The sequence below is a fragment of the Pinus tabuliformis genome, chromosome Q (genome assembly GCF_031772625.1).
Source record: "Pinus tabuliformis cultivar Carrire ecotype Pingquan chromosome Q, CPIR1, whole genome shotgun sequence".
Taxonomy (NCBI): domain Eukaryota; kingdom Viridiplantae; phylum Streptophyta; class Pinopsida; order Pinales; family Pinaceae; genus Pinus; species Pinus tabuliformis.
This window is the reverse complement of record NC_142296.1, coordinates 280770212-280785864: the sequence shown is the minus strand read 5'-3', so window position 1 is coordinate 280785864 and position 15653 is coordinate 280770212. Positions and strand designations below refer to the sequence as shown.

General features: G+C 39.4%; 1 protein-coding gene across 5 annotated transcripts in view; it reads right to left on the bottom strand.

Annotated features, from left to right (window-relative positions):
- Positions 1 to 15260, bottom strand: part of LOC149219324 (uncharacterized) — a 66433-nt gene extending 51173 nt beyond the window's left edge. For 3 of the 5 annotated variants that reach the window (XM_089382573.1, XM_089382571.1, XM_089382572.1), the window contains exon 1: positions 14869 to 15260. In XM_089382573.1, coding sequence (XP_089238699.1) covers positions 14869 to 14910 — 42 coding nt within the window. In that variant the 5' untranslated portion in view covers positions 14911 to 15260. Of the gene's footprint in view, positions 1 to 14266; positions 14726 to 14868 lie in introns of those variants that run through there. The other 2 variants (XM_089382569.1, XM_089382570.1) reach the window with 2 other exon arrangements.
- Between the last annotated feature and the right edge of the window lie 393 nt (positions 15261 to 15653).

The following is a 15653-nucleotide window of genomic DNA, read 5'->3' as shown; positions in this document are numbered from 1 at the left end:
TTGGCCTCCTCTAGGGCTTTGGCCCTCCACAAAAGATAAGGTCTTTGTCCTTCTAGGGCTTCGGCCCTTCCACAAACATAAGGTATGCAAATATGAGGCCATTCGGCTTCCTACAAATAGAACCTCAGACTTCTTCAATAGCAAACAGAGAAACAACTTCATGGCTTGCCCTTTCCTCGTCCAACAGAGAAGTATACTTGTCCTCCTCTCACGCACAGAAAACAGAACCCTTCTAACTCGTTGTGTGTTGAAATGAGGAAGGCTAATGCCCTTTTATAGTGAATTAGGGTGCCCTAAGAGACACGTCCTTTAGTTGGGCCAACCTGGACTTGAGGGGCCGACTTGAACAATTTAATTCAAATTTTAATTTTAAATTCCCTTCTTTTATTTCTTTCATGGGCTGACTTGAATACCAATAGCAACTACCAAAATTCAAAAAGGAGGGCGACCAGGGAGCTAGCTCATTGCCCGAGTCTTCTTGAGCTATTTGGGAATCTGGTTGCACAAGGAGCGAGGGATACTCCTAACATCTAAGACTAAAAGAAAAAATCTCTGGATAAGTCTTTGGCTGCTCCGCTACGACTAGGAAGGAATCTATTGGAGGAGCGCCTTACTCTGGATCTGCCTAGAACTGATCCCTCTGGTGCTCTAGACATGCATAGACTGATGTGTTATTTGGCACCTCCGAACCAATCTCGAGGATATTGGTTGGCCTCCTCTAGTGGGGAGCTGAGAGGAGACCCGACATCTCACTACTCTACTATCTAAAGTACTCTAGAACTCAACTTGTTGGTTATTGCTTCGATCAATCGGAACGACCTGAAAGTATGATGTGATCGTCCAAGTCATCTCCACGCAATGCAGCATATGTAGGGCCAGAGATCTATGTTTGAATATGTCCCTGATGTAGAGGGCTTAGCATCTCTGATCTGGATATCAGAAGAAGGTAGAGAGGGTACCCCGCGAATCTCTATAGAGGCAATGGAAGTGTCCTTTGATCTCATAGTATAGGGTGCACCTAAAAATGGGGTGTTGCTCTATCTATCGCTCTTGTAGGTAACACATCTGCCAAATCCTATCGGATCGTGGTATATGGTGGTCAGTCTCCACTCAGAGTCTATGAGAACCAACTCGGAGTTGTCCTAAGGGGATCCTGAATGAGTGCATCCAATGTCTACATGTGTATGGGGGGCGAATGATGATACCATCCTACAACTCCAAGAAGTGCTCAAGGTAGAAGGACATCTTTGGGCCCAAGCTCGTCGAGGGTGAAGTCCAAGTGACCTAAATGTACAATATGTAGATATCCACTCTAATGGAATGACTTAGTATCTATCTAGGCGATAGAAGATGGCTCAGAGCATCAAGGGAGAATCTAAAAGGGGGGAGGCGCTTTGGAGAAATGGTCAGTGACTAGAGAAGTCGAGATATCTTTGAGAACCAACCACGTGCTTAGCCTAAGGGAGCTAAAGCGAGGGCCTCCGAGGAACAAAGTGCAAGGTAGGGGTACCGGTCTCTCCCAACATGGAAAACTAAAATCATTCACATCACAAATATGTAAAAGAAGAGAACATTTATCTATAGGAAACATTTTATTATACGATTCTAACCACAAGTAAACTCTATCATAATATTGATAATCAAAAGAAAAGTGTGGAAGAATGATTTTAGAATATTTATCAAGATTACAAGGATCAGACATAACCATCAACCAGGACCTACGTGCCCCATCCTCTTCCAACAACTCAATCTATAAAAGATCTAAATCTATGAAGGAAGGAAACCAAGTGAAATATGACTTTGCAGCGAAAGGGGTGGACACCAAACTCTCCCTGAATAATGGGATGCGGGATTGTACGCTTGCATCAGATGATGCGCCTGAGAAGTCAAGGTTTGGACTTGCTCCATCTAGGCCCAATTTATCTGTACCAAGCTCAGCCCCCAAATCTCAGATTCGTAGAGGACCATGGGTCTAATAATCACCTCCATGAGGTAGAGTTTGAACGAGATGTCTTGAAACCGACTCTGGAAACATTGTCTATCTATGAGGGCCAGGGAACCATACCCTTTGTTGAGTGAGCTGAGGCTAGAGGACCTGTCGCATACCAAAACGAGGTCCCCAAAAATGCACTCCCAAGTAGAGGTATGATGTGGTTATCTCAATCTCTTCCCCTCGATAGTAGAAATGTATGTTCGTGAGAGCTTTCTTTGAAGCATTGAAGATCATATCCTTAGTTTTACCAAGGTTGACCGTCAACTATCGAAGGTCACAAAAGTTGGCCAAGGCATCAATCTGTGTCTACAACCCTCTAGAGTGTTAAAAACTAGGCAATTACTAAGGGGGGGTGAATTAGTAATCGTGTCTTTTAAATGACCAAATTCAAATTATTTTAACAACCTTTTAACCTTTTCTTTTACAATTAGCAAAGTTATATAAGTGTTCAGCAATTAACCATGAATTCAAAAGCAAACATACAAGCAACAAATTCAACACATGTAGACACCAGATATAAGTGGAAACCCATAAAGGGAGAAAAACATGAATTTTTGTTGTGATGTAAAGGTAAGAACCCACTCCCTATTTTACATCAATTTTCGTAGGCTTCTACCTATAAGAGGCTTCAACTTCTATTTTCTTCTGCAAGCTACAACTTGCTAGGAGCACCCACTCCCTCTTCTTACATGCTCCAATCTGTTATTTTTTGTTGAAATTGTAACTAGCGTAAGTCTTCATAATGTAATGTAATTTTATCATTTATGTATTTATCATATTTATTATTATTTTATTTTGGTCAAACTTCAAAGCATGTTTTTCATGCTCAGAGTCAAAAAGAGAAAAGAATTTATTATGAGTCAAAAGAAATTGTACTTGAGTCATGTCCCATTTGGACATTTGAAAGAAAAAAGTTGAATTTATTTGAGTCAAAGAGTCAACACAAAGACCAAGTCGACCCAGTGGCACCTATTCGACCCTCCTGGACAGTTATATATAAGAGGCAAGTTTGACCTCTTGGATTCATTCATTCTCATCACATATTCTATCTATTTCTACACCTAGACAAGAAGAAACCTGAAGTCAAAGGAGAAGAAAGGAAGTCAAAGGAGAGAAGAAGATCGAAGGTTTTATGCCCTAATCCAGCTCACACGTGTGAATTTCCTTAGGCAATTTTTGTGGTATTGCAGGGCCGAAATTTGAAGTTTGACCAAATTTCGAGAAGGTTGACCAACATTGACTTTGACTATTGGAGGGGACTTGGAGGAGGGTTTGACTTGGAATCTTTGTGGTTGTTTTGGTCTTAATCTTGGGTCTTGGATATCTCATTTTGATTTGATTCTATAAGAGAAGGATTGTTGGGTTTTCCCCCTTGTGGGGTTTTGCCCTGGCTTGGAGCCTAATTTTTGGTGTTCTTTGTCTCTTTGTGATCTTTATTCTTTGAACATTTGTATAATTGCTTGATGAAGAGAACATAAAAGTAATAAGAAGATAGCTAATATTCACAAGTAATTATCAAGAAAGAGAAATCAAGCATTAAACTACATAGCACTTGGTTTCTCAACATGGTATCAAAGCTAAGGTGAAGGAAGGAAGCTTGAAGATCACAGTTTGTTGGCACTCTTGATTGAAGACATCTTTGTAGCAGTTATTTTTTCTCCCTCTTTCAATGGCAAGGTACATGAAGGAATGTCTCAAGGCTCTAAGGAGTCTCTTTGAATCCATCAAAGGATACATCACCAACTTTGTCTCTAAACTATCTAAAGAAATCAAGGATGGAAGTCTCTACTTTGCACTTATAGGTTCATTTGAAGATGACAACATGTGGGTAATCGATAGTGGAGCTTCAAGGCATATGACAGGTGAATGTGGACATCTCAATACCTTATCTAAAGGAAGCTCTTCTCACAAAGTTGAACTTGGAGATAAAAATAGCTATTCGGTCAAAGGCATTGGATCTACCTCCATAGAGCTAGAATCTGGTGGGAACATTCATCTCAACAACATCCTTTATGTTCCAGGTTTGAAAAAGAATTTTCTTTCTATTTCTTGTTTAGAAGATAAAGGAGACAGGGTAGCATTTATTGATGGCAAAGTAATTGTTTGGGATAAGGGATCTAGTATAGAAAATGCAAGGACTATTGGGATTCGTGAGGGGAGGTTGTATAAACTTCTAACTCCTCCTCCTCAAGCTTTAGTACACTTGGACATCAATCCTTGTGAGTTGTGGCATAGAAGATATGGCCATCTCCATCTTGGACCTAATCCACTCTGATGTTTGTGGGCCCATGTCAGAAAAATCACTTGGTGGTCATCAATACTATGTAACATTTATTGATGATCATTCCAGAAAGACTTGGATATATTTCTTGAAGTCTAAAGATGAAGTATTCAAAAAGTTCCAAGAGTTCAAAGTAGAAGTTGAGAATATGACAAAAAAGAAGATCAAGTCCTTGAGATCAGATAATGGAGGTGAATATACATCTAAGAACATGCTTGGTTGTTGCCCAGTGCGCCCTCTTTCGTTCCACCATGAACTAATTGAGGGTGTTGACAACGTAACAAATGTCTGGCCTGGTATTGACCAGATACATCAGAGACCCTATGAGTTGCCCGCACAAGGTGGGATCGACTTCTTTATCTTCAGACGCATCAATCTTCTTCCAGTTGGTAATCATTGGAGTAGCCATAGGTCTACAATCCTGCATTCTAAACCTTTTCAAACTTTCTGTAGCATATCTCCCTTGTCCAAGGAAAATTCCACCCTTCTACTACCAAACTTCCAACCCCAGAAAATAATGTATCCATCCCAAATCCTTCATGTCAAATTTTGTAGCTAGGTTTTCCTTGCAATCTTTGATGAGCCTGGATGAACTTGTTAGAAAAAGGTCATCCACATATAACAACCAAAATTAGAGGCTCATTCTCCACAATCAAATAGTAGAGGTTGGGATCTGTGTTACTCTTGACGAATCCCATCTTCTGCAAGTAACCATCAATTCAACCGTACCATGCTCTAGGCGCTTGTTTAAGCCCATACAAGGCTTTCTTCAACTTGCATACATGAGTTTTCTTCTCATGTGTCTCAAAACCCTCTGGTTGTTCAATGTATACTTCTTCTTCTATCACCCCGTTCAAGAACGCAGTCTTGACGTCCATCTGGTGAATCTCCCACCCCATCTGTGCTGCAAGGGATATCATGGATCTAATAGAAGTATACCTGGCTACTGAGGCGAAGGTTTCTTCGTAGTCTATCCCTTCCTTCTAAGCATACCCCTTAGCCACAAACCTGCCTTTGTATTTTTCCACACTGCCATCTGCAGCGTATTTGACCTTGTAGATCCATCTCAAACCTACAACTGACCTATCTTGAGGCCTAAGTACCACTTCCCAGACATCATTGACCATTATGGAACTGTATTCCTCCAACATAGCATCTACCCATACTTGATGTTGAACGGCCTCCTGAAAAACTAGAGGGTTCTCCAACCTGAGCCACCAAGGCTTGGTATCTATCTGGTTGTCTACGCTCCCTTTTCTCGTTCCTAGGAGCTCCAATGAAATCCTCTGCATCCCATAGTATCTGTCAAAGTTCCTAGTTCGTTCTTCCACTGGTAGTGGGTAGATCTATTTGCTCCTCCTCCTGAGACTCCACCCGTTGTGATACCTTTGGATTCTTGTCTTTTGGAGAAATACTGGTGCTAGTTTCTATTGGTCGAAGTGGCTGGACCAATGGATCATCCTTTGACTACTCTTCGGAAGGCATTTCTCGAGATTTCCTGAAAGCCCTGTCCTCCATGAACTTTACATCTCGTCATACTACGATCTTCCTATTTCCCGGAAGATAGATTCTATATGCCTTAGCATTCTCGCTGTATCCCACAAGGTATCCTTTTTCTGCAATTTGATCCAACTTCTTCCTCTTTTATTCAAGTATATGGCAGTATGCCAAACTCCCAAATATTCTAAAATGACTCACCTCAGGCTTCTTGCCGGTGAAGACACTCTCTGGAGTAATCTTACCTAATGCACTGTGAGGAGTCTTGTTTTGGACATATACTGTTGTGTTGCATGCTTCTGCCCATAGAAATTTGGGCATAGCCTGATCACACAACATTGCCCTTGTTGCTTCAACAGTAGTCCTGTTATTCCTCTCTATTATTCCATTCTGCTCCGGATTATATGGAGTTGCCCATTCTCTTCTAATGCCTTCCCTTGCACAAAAATCAGTGAAGTCATTATCAATGTATTCTCCACCATTGTCTGAGCGCAACACTTTTATCCTCTTCCCTGTCAAATTCTCAACCAGAGCTTTAAACTCTTTGAATCAATCAAAAACCTCATTCTTGGTTTTTAGAAAGTAGATCCAAGTCTTCTTGGAATGGTCATCAATGAAAGTGACAAAATATTCGACACCACTAAGAGCTTTTGTGGACATGGGTCCACAGATATCTGAGTGTATCAATCCCAGAACACTCTTTGCCCTACTGTTACTTCTAGAATAAGCCGCTTTGGCGTACTTGCCTAGTACGCAACCTCTGCATACATCATCTCGTTTGGTACTTAATTCTAGAACTCCTGTGACGGTTCTTTTGAGAATTCTTAGAGCCCCATGGTGTAAGTGCCCCATCCTCTTGTGCCATAGTTCATTCAAATATTTTTCCCCACTGTTGCCTATCAGTGCCATTGGAGATTCTAGTTGTAACTTATACAGTTTGTTACTTCTGACTCCAATTTGGACCTTCTTCTTCCAACTTGGATGTTTGACATATACTTTCTTCCCAATGAAGAAAACATCATAGCCCTTGTTTTGTAACTGAGATACAGAGAGTAAGTTCATCCCCAATCCAGGCACATGCAACACATTGGTAGCTCGAAGTCGATCCCCTGCTTCTGTTTGAAAAACTACAGTACCTCTTCCTACGGGGGTACATTTTGACTTATTTCCCATGGTGATTTGGAAGTTCATTTGTTCTTCTTGATAGCTCAAGAAACATTCTCGTATTCCTGTCATGTGTGCAGAAGCTCCACTATCAATATACCAAACCTCAGAGGAAGCAGAACTTGCCAAGCAAGCGACTTCTTCTTCCAATCTGGAAGCTAACATAGAATAGTCGTGATCCATTATATTCTTCGTGCTTTCCTCTTTCCCGGGAGAACTGCGTGAGTCCCTTGCTGCTCCAGCATCATGCTCCTGACTCATTGCAAATTCTCTAATCTTGTTGCCCGATCTCTGCTTTGATACCATGTGAAAATTTCTAACACGAAATTCTACTACAGTAACTGATTTATTTCTCCTACTTATTTTCCACAATAAGTTATTTACAAAACCCTTCAGTAAACATCAAAATAAATTCTACTGCAGTTGTCACATAATAGCATAGAGAAAAGAACAATGAAATACAAGCACAAGAGTCAATCACATCAACACAGTTATTTTTGGACAATAGTCCCCGGAAAAACCCAATGCGGGAAAACCGGTGCAGCAAATGAGGGTTTATTTATTATTCTTCAGCAACAATCTCTTTACAAGGAATGATTTTGCAGAACATAGAGAAACCTCTGAGAAAACACCTGAGATAATTTTCCTCCTCCCTTTGGAGAAATTCTGACACCCCAGAGACCCTCCAACCTTCACTGTGTCACCTCTGCGTGAGGACTGCATCCCTTGCTGCGCTGCCTCTCTGAGTTGTCCCTCTGCATTGTCCCTCTGGTGCTCTGCGTCACCTCCTCCTCCATCTCTAACTGATGTTGATGTCGTCCTCTTCCTTCACCCTGCAACTCTCCCTCTGAAATCGAACTCTTACTCCTTGAGAATCGATTTCCCTCGGGTTACTAAGTATTTGTCGTGGTGTGTCTCCAAATGACTCTCAAGTCTTCCTTTATACTTTTCCTGTTGAGATATCAACGACCGTGATCTAATCTCTAATCAACAGCTAAGATTAAATTAGACTTGATCCTCGTCTCTTAGAAGCTTCTAACCCATATTTTCATTAATACCCATTAATATTTTAATTTTCCCAAGTTTAAACTTAGGAAACTCATTAAAAATATTAATTATTTTCATAAAATACAATCTGGGAGAAATTTCACCAAACGATTTATGGGTATTGGAGATCTCATGTGTTCTAGCCCCTCCACAAAATTTCGGAGCTAGAGCACATCCGATGCTACCCAAAAAAATCAACACCTAGAGTAAAGGATAAATTAGTTGTGATTTCCAAGTGGGTGTACAAAATCAAGTATGCAGTTGATAGGAGTATTGACAAATACAAGGCAAGATTTGTGGCTAAAGGATTCTCTAAACAAGAAGAAAATGATTATGATGAAACGTTTGCTCGTACAGTCAGGTACACGACAATTACCCCTCTCATCTATATTGCAGCATCTATGGGATGGAATACACATCAAATGGACGTAAAGACAACTTTTCTAAATCGCACAATTGATGAACAAGTTTACATCGAGCAACCTCAAGGATTTGGAGTGCACGGAAAAGAAAATCATGTTTGTAGGTTAAAGAAGGCTCTATATGGCTTAAAACAAGCCCCTATAGCATGGGTTATCCCTGAATGGATGCCTATCTAATAAGACTTGGTTTCGTCAAAAGTACTACAAATTTGATCCTCTACATCAAGGTAGTAAAGAATGAGCCTGTGATCATGTTTCTATATGTGGATGACTTACTCATAACAAGTGTGGAGCATCTTATTCGACAGTGCAAGAAAGAACTGTTAGTTTTTGGTAGCATCGGATGTGCTCTAAAGAACCCATAAAACGTTTGGTGAAATTCCACCCAAATTGTATTTTATTAAAATAATTAATATTTTTAATGGGGTTTCTAAGTCTAAACTTAGGAAAATTAAAATATTAATGGGTATTAATCAAAATATGGGTGAGAGCGATCTAGAAGGCGGATCAAGTCAAGTTTTAATCTTAGCCGTTGATTAGAGACTTAATCTCTGCCATTGAAGTCTCAACGAGAAAAGTATAAGGAGGCTTGGGGTTCATTTAGAAACACACGGAGAGAACAAATTGATCTGGAAGTTCGATTTCTGGGGCTAGGAAGCTGAGAATTTGAACTAGGTGATCATTCTGCAACAAAGGGGCAAGGATAGTTCGAGAGTACTGACAGAGAGGCAGAGAGACGCTAGTGGAGGCAGTGCAGCAGCTAGAAGGACTGACGCTGGAGCAATCTGGGCCCACGCAGGCCTGACGCAAAGCCAGAAAGGCCAGCATAGAAGCAGAAGTTGCCCTAACGCAGAAAGCCAGAACTGTCGAGGAACTGTCAGAAAAGCCGAAAAGGTTGACGCAGAAGGCAGAAGAGACAGCGCAAAGCCTGAAAGGCCTACGTAGGGCCAACACAGAGATAGCCAGGGTTAGCCAGTTTCGCTGTCGGATCAGCCGGGTAAAGTGAGGTAAAACTCACTCAATTTTCCGCCATTGTATTTAAAGTAGTGTAGGTTGCAGAAGTAATTTACTTCAGTATTCAGAAAATAACTTGATAATGTATATTAAAATCAAGTAGGAGAAGTAAATTCAATTTTTGCTGCAGTGGGGGTTCCTTGAGGATAGGAATTTTCACAAGAACTAACAGTTGAATTTGACATGAATGATCTTGGACTAATGCACTATTACCTGGGACTCGAAGTTTGGCAAAAAATTGGCGAAATTTATCTTGGTCAAGGAAAATATTGTTGAATTTTGTGCAACTAAGGGAGAAATTTCCCTAGAAAAATACTCTATGAGTTAACCCCCTTCACCCTTGAAGCGAATTATTTCTCAAGTGCAAATTATTTTTATAAGTGCAAAAGTTATTTCAAAATTGTTTTATAAAGTTATTTTGACATGTGCAAAATAAAATCACTTAAGCGATCTAATTCAACATGTGCAAAAATGGATCACACTAGGAGCTTCCAAAAGCCTAATTCGAGTTAGGTGTTTTGTCTCAAAGATCCCTATATATTGAAGAGAAGCCTACATTTTCAGCAGGTCGAGTTCTCTCTCTCTTGCTTTGGTGATCAAGCCCTCGCATCAGTAATTTATCTCTCTTATTGTTAGCAGATATATTGTAGATTTGCAGATCTCTTCTCATCATTGGCAGATCTCTGATTATTAGTGGCAGATATCTTATCATCATTGGCAAATCTCTTATTATCGGTGCCAGATCTCTTATCATCATCGGCAGATCTCTTATTATCAGTGACACATTTCTTATCATCACTGGTGATCTCTTTCACATTGGTGATAAAGCCCTTGCATCAGTATTTTATCTCTCTCACTGTTAGCAGATTTATTGGAAACCTGTTATTTTGTTTCATCATTGGCAGATCTAGTGGAGATTTCTCTCTCGCATTTTTGGAGATTTCTTTCTTGCATTATCGTTTGGCAGATTTCGTATTACTAGCAAGATCTCTATCTTGTATTATCATTGGTGGCAAATCTCCATTGTATCAATTTTTGCAGATCTCGTATTACAAGTCTCATCCCCTCGCTACTGGAGGATATTTACTTATTATTTGTGGCCAAATCATCGTATTGTGAAGACGTATTGTCTATCTCATTTGTGAAAGCTTATCTTCTTCTCACATTTGCAATTCTGAAGTTGATTTTCATTTCATTAACACTCATCTTGAAACACAATCTTTGGAAGATATTTTTCTCATATCTGTGGCTAGATCATTTCGCACTAAAGGCCTTTTTTTTTAACTAGCATTGAGGCTTATTTGTCATTTGCTGGCAAACATATTATAGAATCTCCTATTCGCACTTGTAATTTTTGCTGAAGGATTAAAGGATCTGTTCTTCTACATTTGTGATCAAATCTCACACTTTAGAAGATTTGTCCTAGATTGAAAAAGGGTATTGTTGTTGTCATTGAGAGAAGGATTTTGTACTCTGCTTATGTATCTTTGTTGAGCATTTGATGAAGATCTAATAGAAGAATATTCTTAAAGGGTTTTCCCCCACAGTGGGGTTTTTTCCCTGGGCTTGGACCAAATCTGTTGTCTTACTGTTTATTAAATGTCTTCTATATGGCTATTGGTTACTATTTGCAGTTAAAGGTTGAAGATCTAAGATAATAATTGCAAAATTTAACAAATATTTGATCAAGATTCTACAGAAATTTGGGATTATGGATAGCAAACCCATGACAACACCTATGATCACCAATTTGAAGAAGCTAAGGAGTTCAGATTCAAGTTTTGTTGATCCATCATCTTACCGACAGTTGATTGGTTCTCTGATGTATCTCGTGAACACCCGGCCAAATATATGTTTTGCAATAAATACTCTTAGCCAATTTTAGATGGAGCCTAGACATGATCATTGGATAGCAACAAAACACATCTTAAGATATCTCCGTGGGACCATACATCATTGTTTGAGATATGTTGCAGGAAATGAGATTCAATTATTGGGTTACATTGATTCGGATTGGGCAAGCAGTGCTGAAGATGGAAAATGTACTACCAATGGTTGTTTTTGTTTGGGATCCGCTATGGTTTCTTGGATGAGCAGAAAACAAGACTCGATTGCATTAAGTATTGCTGAAGTCAAATACATGACAGCCAAAGAAGTTAGTCATGAAGCAATTGGCTTTGTAAATTACTTAATGATTCGTTTGGAGGACCTTTGGATCTGACCATAATATGTTGTGACAATCAAAGTTGCATAAAGTTGCCAGAGAACTTGATTTTTCATGCGAGATCGAAGCACATTAATATCAAGTATCACTACATTCGAAGCATGGTGCAGAATGGGGCTGTGAAGCTACAATATATCCCACTGACGAACAAGTAGTAGATGTATTGACAAAGTCTCTTCCTTACAAGAAACATGAGTATCTTCGAGATAAAATTGGACTTGTGGATATCTCTTCCATGGTTGTGAGGGAGTGAGGGTGGACACTTTGTTCTCCATGTGTCACGTATTATGGCCAAGACTAACAGTCGTAAGCCTAGTGCATGAACACTGGTAGGGAGAATGGTGGATTGGATAAGCATCAGGGACATACATTCTTTATTCATGTATTGTGGTTGATTAGGATTAACATCCTAAGTTGGATACATGAACTTGGTAAAGAATGGACCAAAGGATGTACTTTTCCTTGGGATTAGGAAATGGTCCTGTGAGGTCATACCTTCAAAACACCTGGGTGGTGTATGTGCCTTGAGAGGCGTGGTGTCCAAATTTATGCCTCCTAGAATTGTGCTCTGATCTAGTGAAGAGATAGAGCATACTTTTCAAGGCCTTGGTAGTTTGACAATGTTGGTTATGATGATGTAATTATCATTGATTCTTATCAATCCGGATCCTTTCTTATATGAATATTTCAACTTGAGAATATATCTTGTTGAGTCATTATGAATTCCTCCCTAGTTAAGAGGGAGTGTTGAAATTGTAACTAGTGTCAGTCTTCATAATGTAATGTAATTTTATCATTTATGTATTTATCATATTCATTATTATTTTATTTTGGTCAAAGCATGTTCTTTATGCTCAAAGAGTCAAAAAGAGAGAAGAATTTATCATGAGTCAAAAGAAATTGCACTTTGAGTCATGTCTCATTTGGACATTTGAAAGGAAAAGAGATTGAATTTTATTTTTGAGTCAAAGAGTCAACAGAAAAACCAAGTTTGGCCCTCCTTGGACAAGTCGGCCCAGTGGCACCTATTCGACCCTCCTGGACAGCTATATATAAGAAGCAAATTCGACCTCTTGGATTCATTCATTCTCATCACATCTTCTATCTATTTCTGCACCTAGACAAGAAGAAGGTTGAAGTCAAAGGAGAGAGGAAGATCAAAGGTTTTCTGCCCTAATCCAGCTCACACATACAAATTTTCTGAGGCAATTTCTATGGTATTGCAAGGCCAAAATCTGAAGTTTGACCAGATTTGGAGAAGGTTGACCAGCATTGACTTTGACTATTGGAGGGGACTCAGAGGAGGGTTTGACTTGGAATTTTTGTGGCTGTTTTGGTCTTAGTCGTGGGTCTTGATATCTCATTTTGATCTGATTCTATAAGAGGATTGTTGGGTTTTCCCCTTGTGGGGTTTTGTCCTGGCTTGGAGACACCAATCCTCTGACAAGATTACAAATTTACTTTGTTGGTTTACCTGGTCTTTGAATTCTGAGTTCTTCTTTTTTGTCTCTATTCTGTACTCAGTCTCTGTCCCCTTTGCAGTTGTTTATCTCCTCTGCTCCTCCTCCTCAATTTTGCCTCACTTCTGCTCCTCTTCCTCTTTCTCTCTTTGTCAAGCAATTAATGAACTAGTTCTCACAGAATTCAATTCACTAGCAGCTTTGCCATCCAAAAATACATCTTTTTATGTACATCATTAACTGTCTGTTTGTATTCCAATGCGGGGATTTGAAGTGATTCGGTCTGTCTTTCCAGCTTCACATGCTCCATTTGTTTCAAATTCTTCTGAATTTCAAAGGTCAATACAAGACAAATGGACCTCGAAATATTCAAATAAATAGAATAATATAAGCCAACAACCATGATTGCATAAGCCAAGGCCCATAATTTTCTTTATCCATGCTACAGGACACATACACTGATTACCAATTGGTAATCTGGGTAGCAGGCGCAAATTTCCCACTGGCAATCTGGTCTGCAAACGCAGATAGCTAAGCTTTAATGTATGTCCATTCCCTGAATTGGGGAAAATTCAAAGTTCTTCTCCCATATCTGCAACCATCAGCGTCACAACATCTTCAAGAACCTCTGCAGCACCTTCAGCACCGGCAACACTTCAGAAATAACAAAGGATTTGATTGCAAGTTGGTACTAATCAAAGAGTTCATGGCTTGGATATAAGCCAGGAGAGTACACTTCTTGGAAATGTTAACTCAGCATATAGCATACTGTAAGCTGATGATAATATTCATGTTCAATGTAAATAAAAAAATTCTCCACATCCTTTGCTTATGAAACAAGCAGCATCAGAAACATTGCTTATGAAACAACCATAGCTTATGAAACAAACATTGCTTATGAAACATTGTTGGTCAGATTTTAAACTGCTGCCAAGTCACTTCATTGGAGCAAGTTATTTCTTCTTAAATCTAAGTCCATATTGAAGCTAATTACATGAGCTGGCCTTCATAAGCATTTGACATCAATGCCAACACTACTAACATGGAGTAGAAGCTAACAAGATCAAGTCATCGGGCAAAAAGAGGCAGATTTCTTTCCTTGGAGAAAGAAAAAAAATAATACAGACATATAAAGAGAGAAAAAGAGAGAAGTACCACACCCACCACTCTTAAATCTGGGTCTTGAGCAGCACCTGCAGCTGATCCCGCACTCGCACAGTGCAACTTAGGTGAACCAATATTCTTGGCGATAGATATGAGATACAAAAGAGGCAAAAACGCAATCACTTGCTAGCTAGGGATCGTTCCAAGGTCGCAAAATACCATATTATCTCAGACCGCTATATCCTTCTAAGAGCACACATAAATGGGAATTATCGGTTATTTTGCGACATAGAAAGAAGGGAAAGCGAAAATCTCGGATCATTCACCATCAGTAGTTCACTCAGGAGGTAGCAGAAATCTTTGGCTATCAAGTGAAAGTTGTCACGCAAATGCAGGACTTATATGCAGCGACGAGGTGGATAAAAAATCATAGCTTGCTTTTCTAACCATCAAACACGAAGGTAAATAACCGAATTTGCCGAATATCAGACCAAAACCTAAAATTCCTAACATGTTGAGAAATTCTCTCTTAGACTACAGTCATTCCATTTTAAGAATGCAAATGCAACTTATAAATTGAAAGATAATAAATGTATAGAAATATTGAGAAAAAGAACGAAAAATTGAAAGGTTGAATTGGGTAGAGGTCAGCCGAAACATACCTTGAGGATATGCAGCACAATCGAGATCCCACTTATGAGCATAAACTATGTTAACTAACAGCATTTAGAAACAGATTGTGGTCTTGAAGTTTGCCCTAATGATAATGATGCAGATACAGAACGATCGAACTTTGAAAATCCAGGGGCCTGAATTGTAACTGAGAAACTGACGTGACGCGATTGGGATATTCTTTAAGGCAGCTGCCAAATCCATCCATGTTGGTGCCAGCCCTGCCCAATGTTCCTCGTCGGAGAGCTTCAGGTTACCAACGTCAATAATTACTCGCATCTCTTGCTTTACCAACGTTCCCTTCCACATCCATGAATCTATCCTTACAAAGATTAGCATCTCTTCCTTTAAGAGCGTTGCCTTTCTCATCCATGAATCTCTATAAAGAGAATAAAGAGGTATTTATGTTTGAAACAATTCCAAGCACTTCGGAATAACATGATTCATTTTGTTTAGAAGAAAAGAAATTAATTATTTTAAAAAGAGTTTAGGGGATAGATTGTTTTTTCATTTGGTTGATGTATTAAGTCATTTTTCTTTGAAGCCTTACAATAAATGCTCCTAGTTTCTTGATAAACTTCTCGCTCAATAGATTATCCCAAGAGCTAGGTGCTAGAATATCTGCATAACTTTCTATGTTGTCTTTGAAGACCTCGCATTCTAAAATGAAATGTTTTTTTGTTTCCACTTTTCCAGAAGAACAAAAATAACAATCTTTCCTCCTGCACTTCCTTTGGCATTTTCCAGTGCCTTGTTTCACAATGGAGTTGATGAG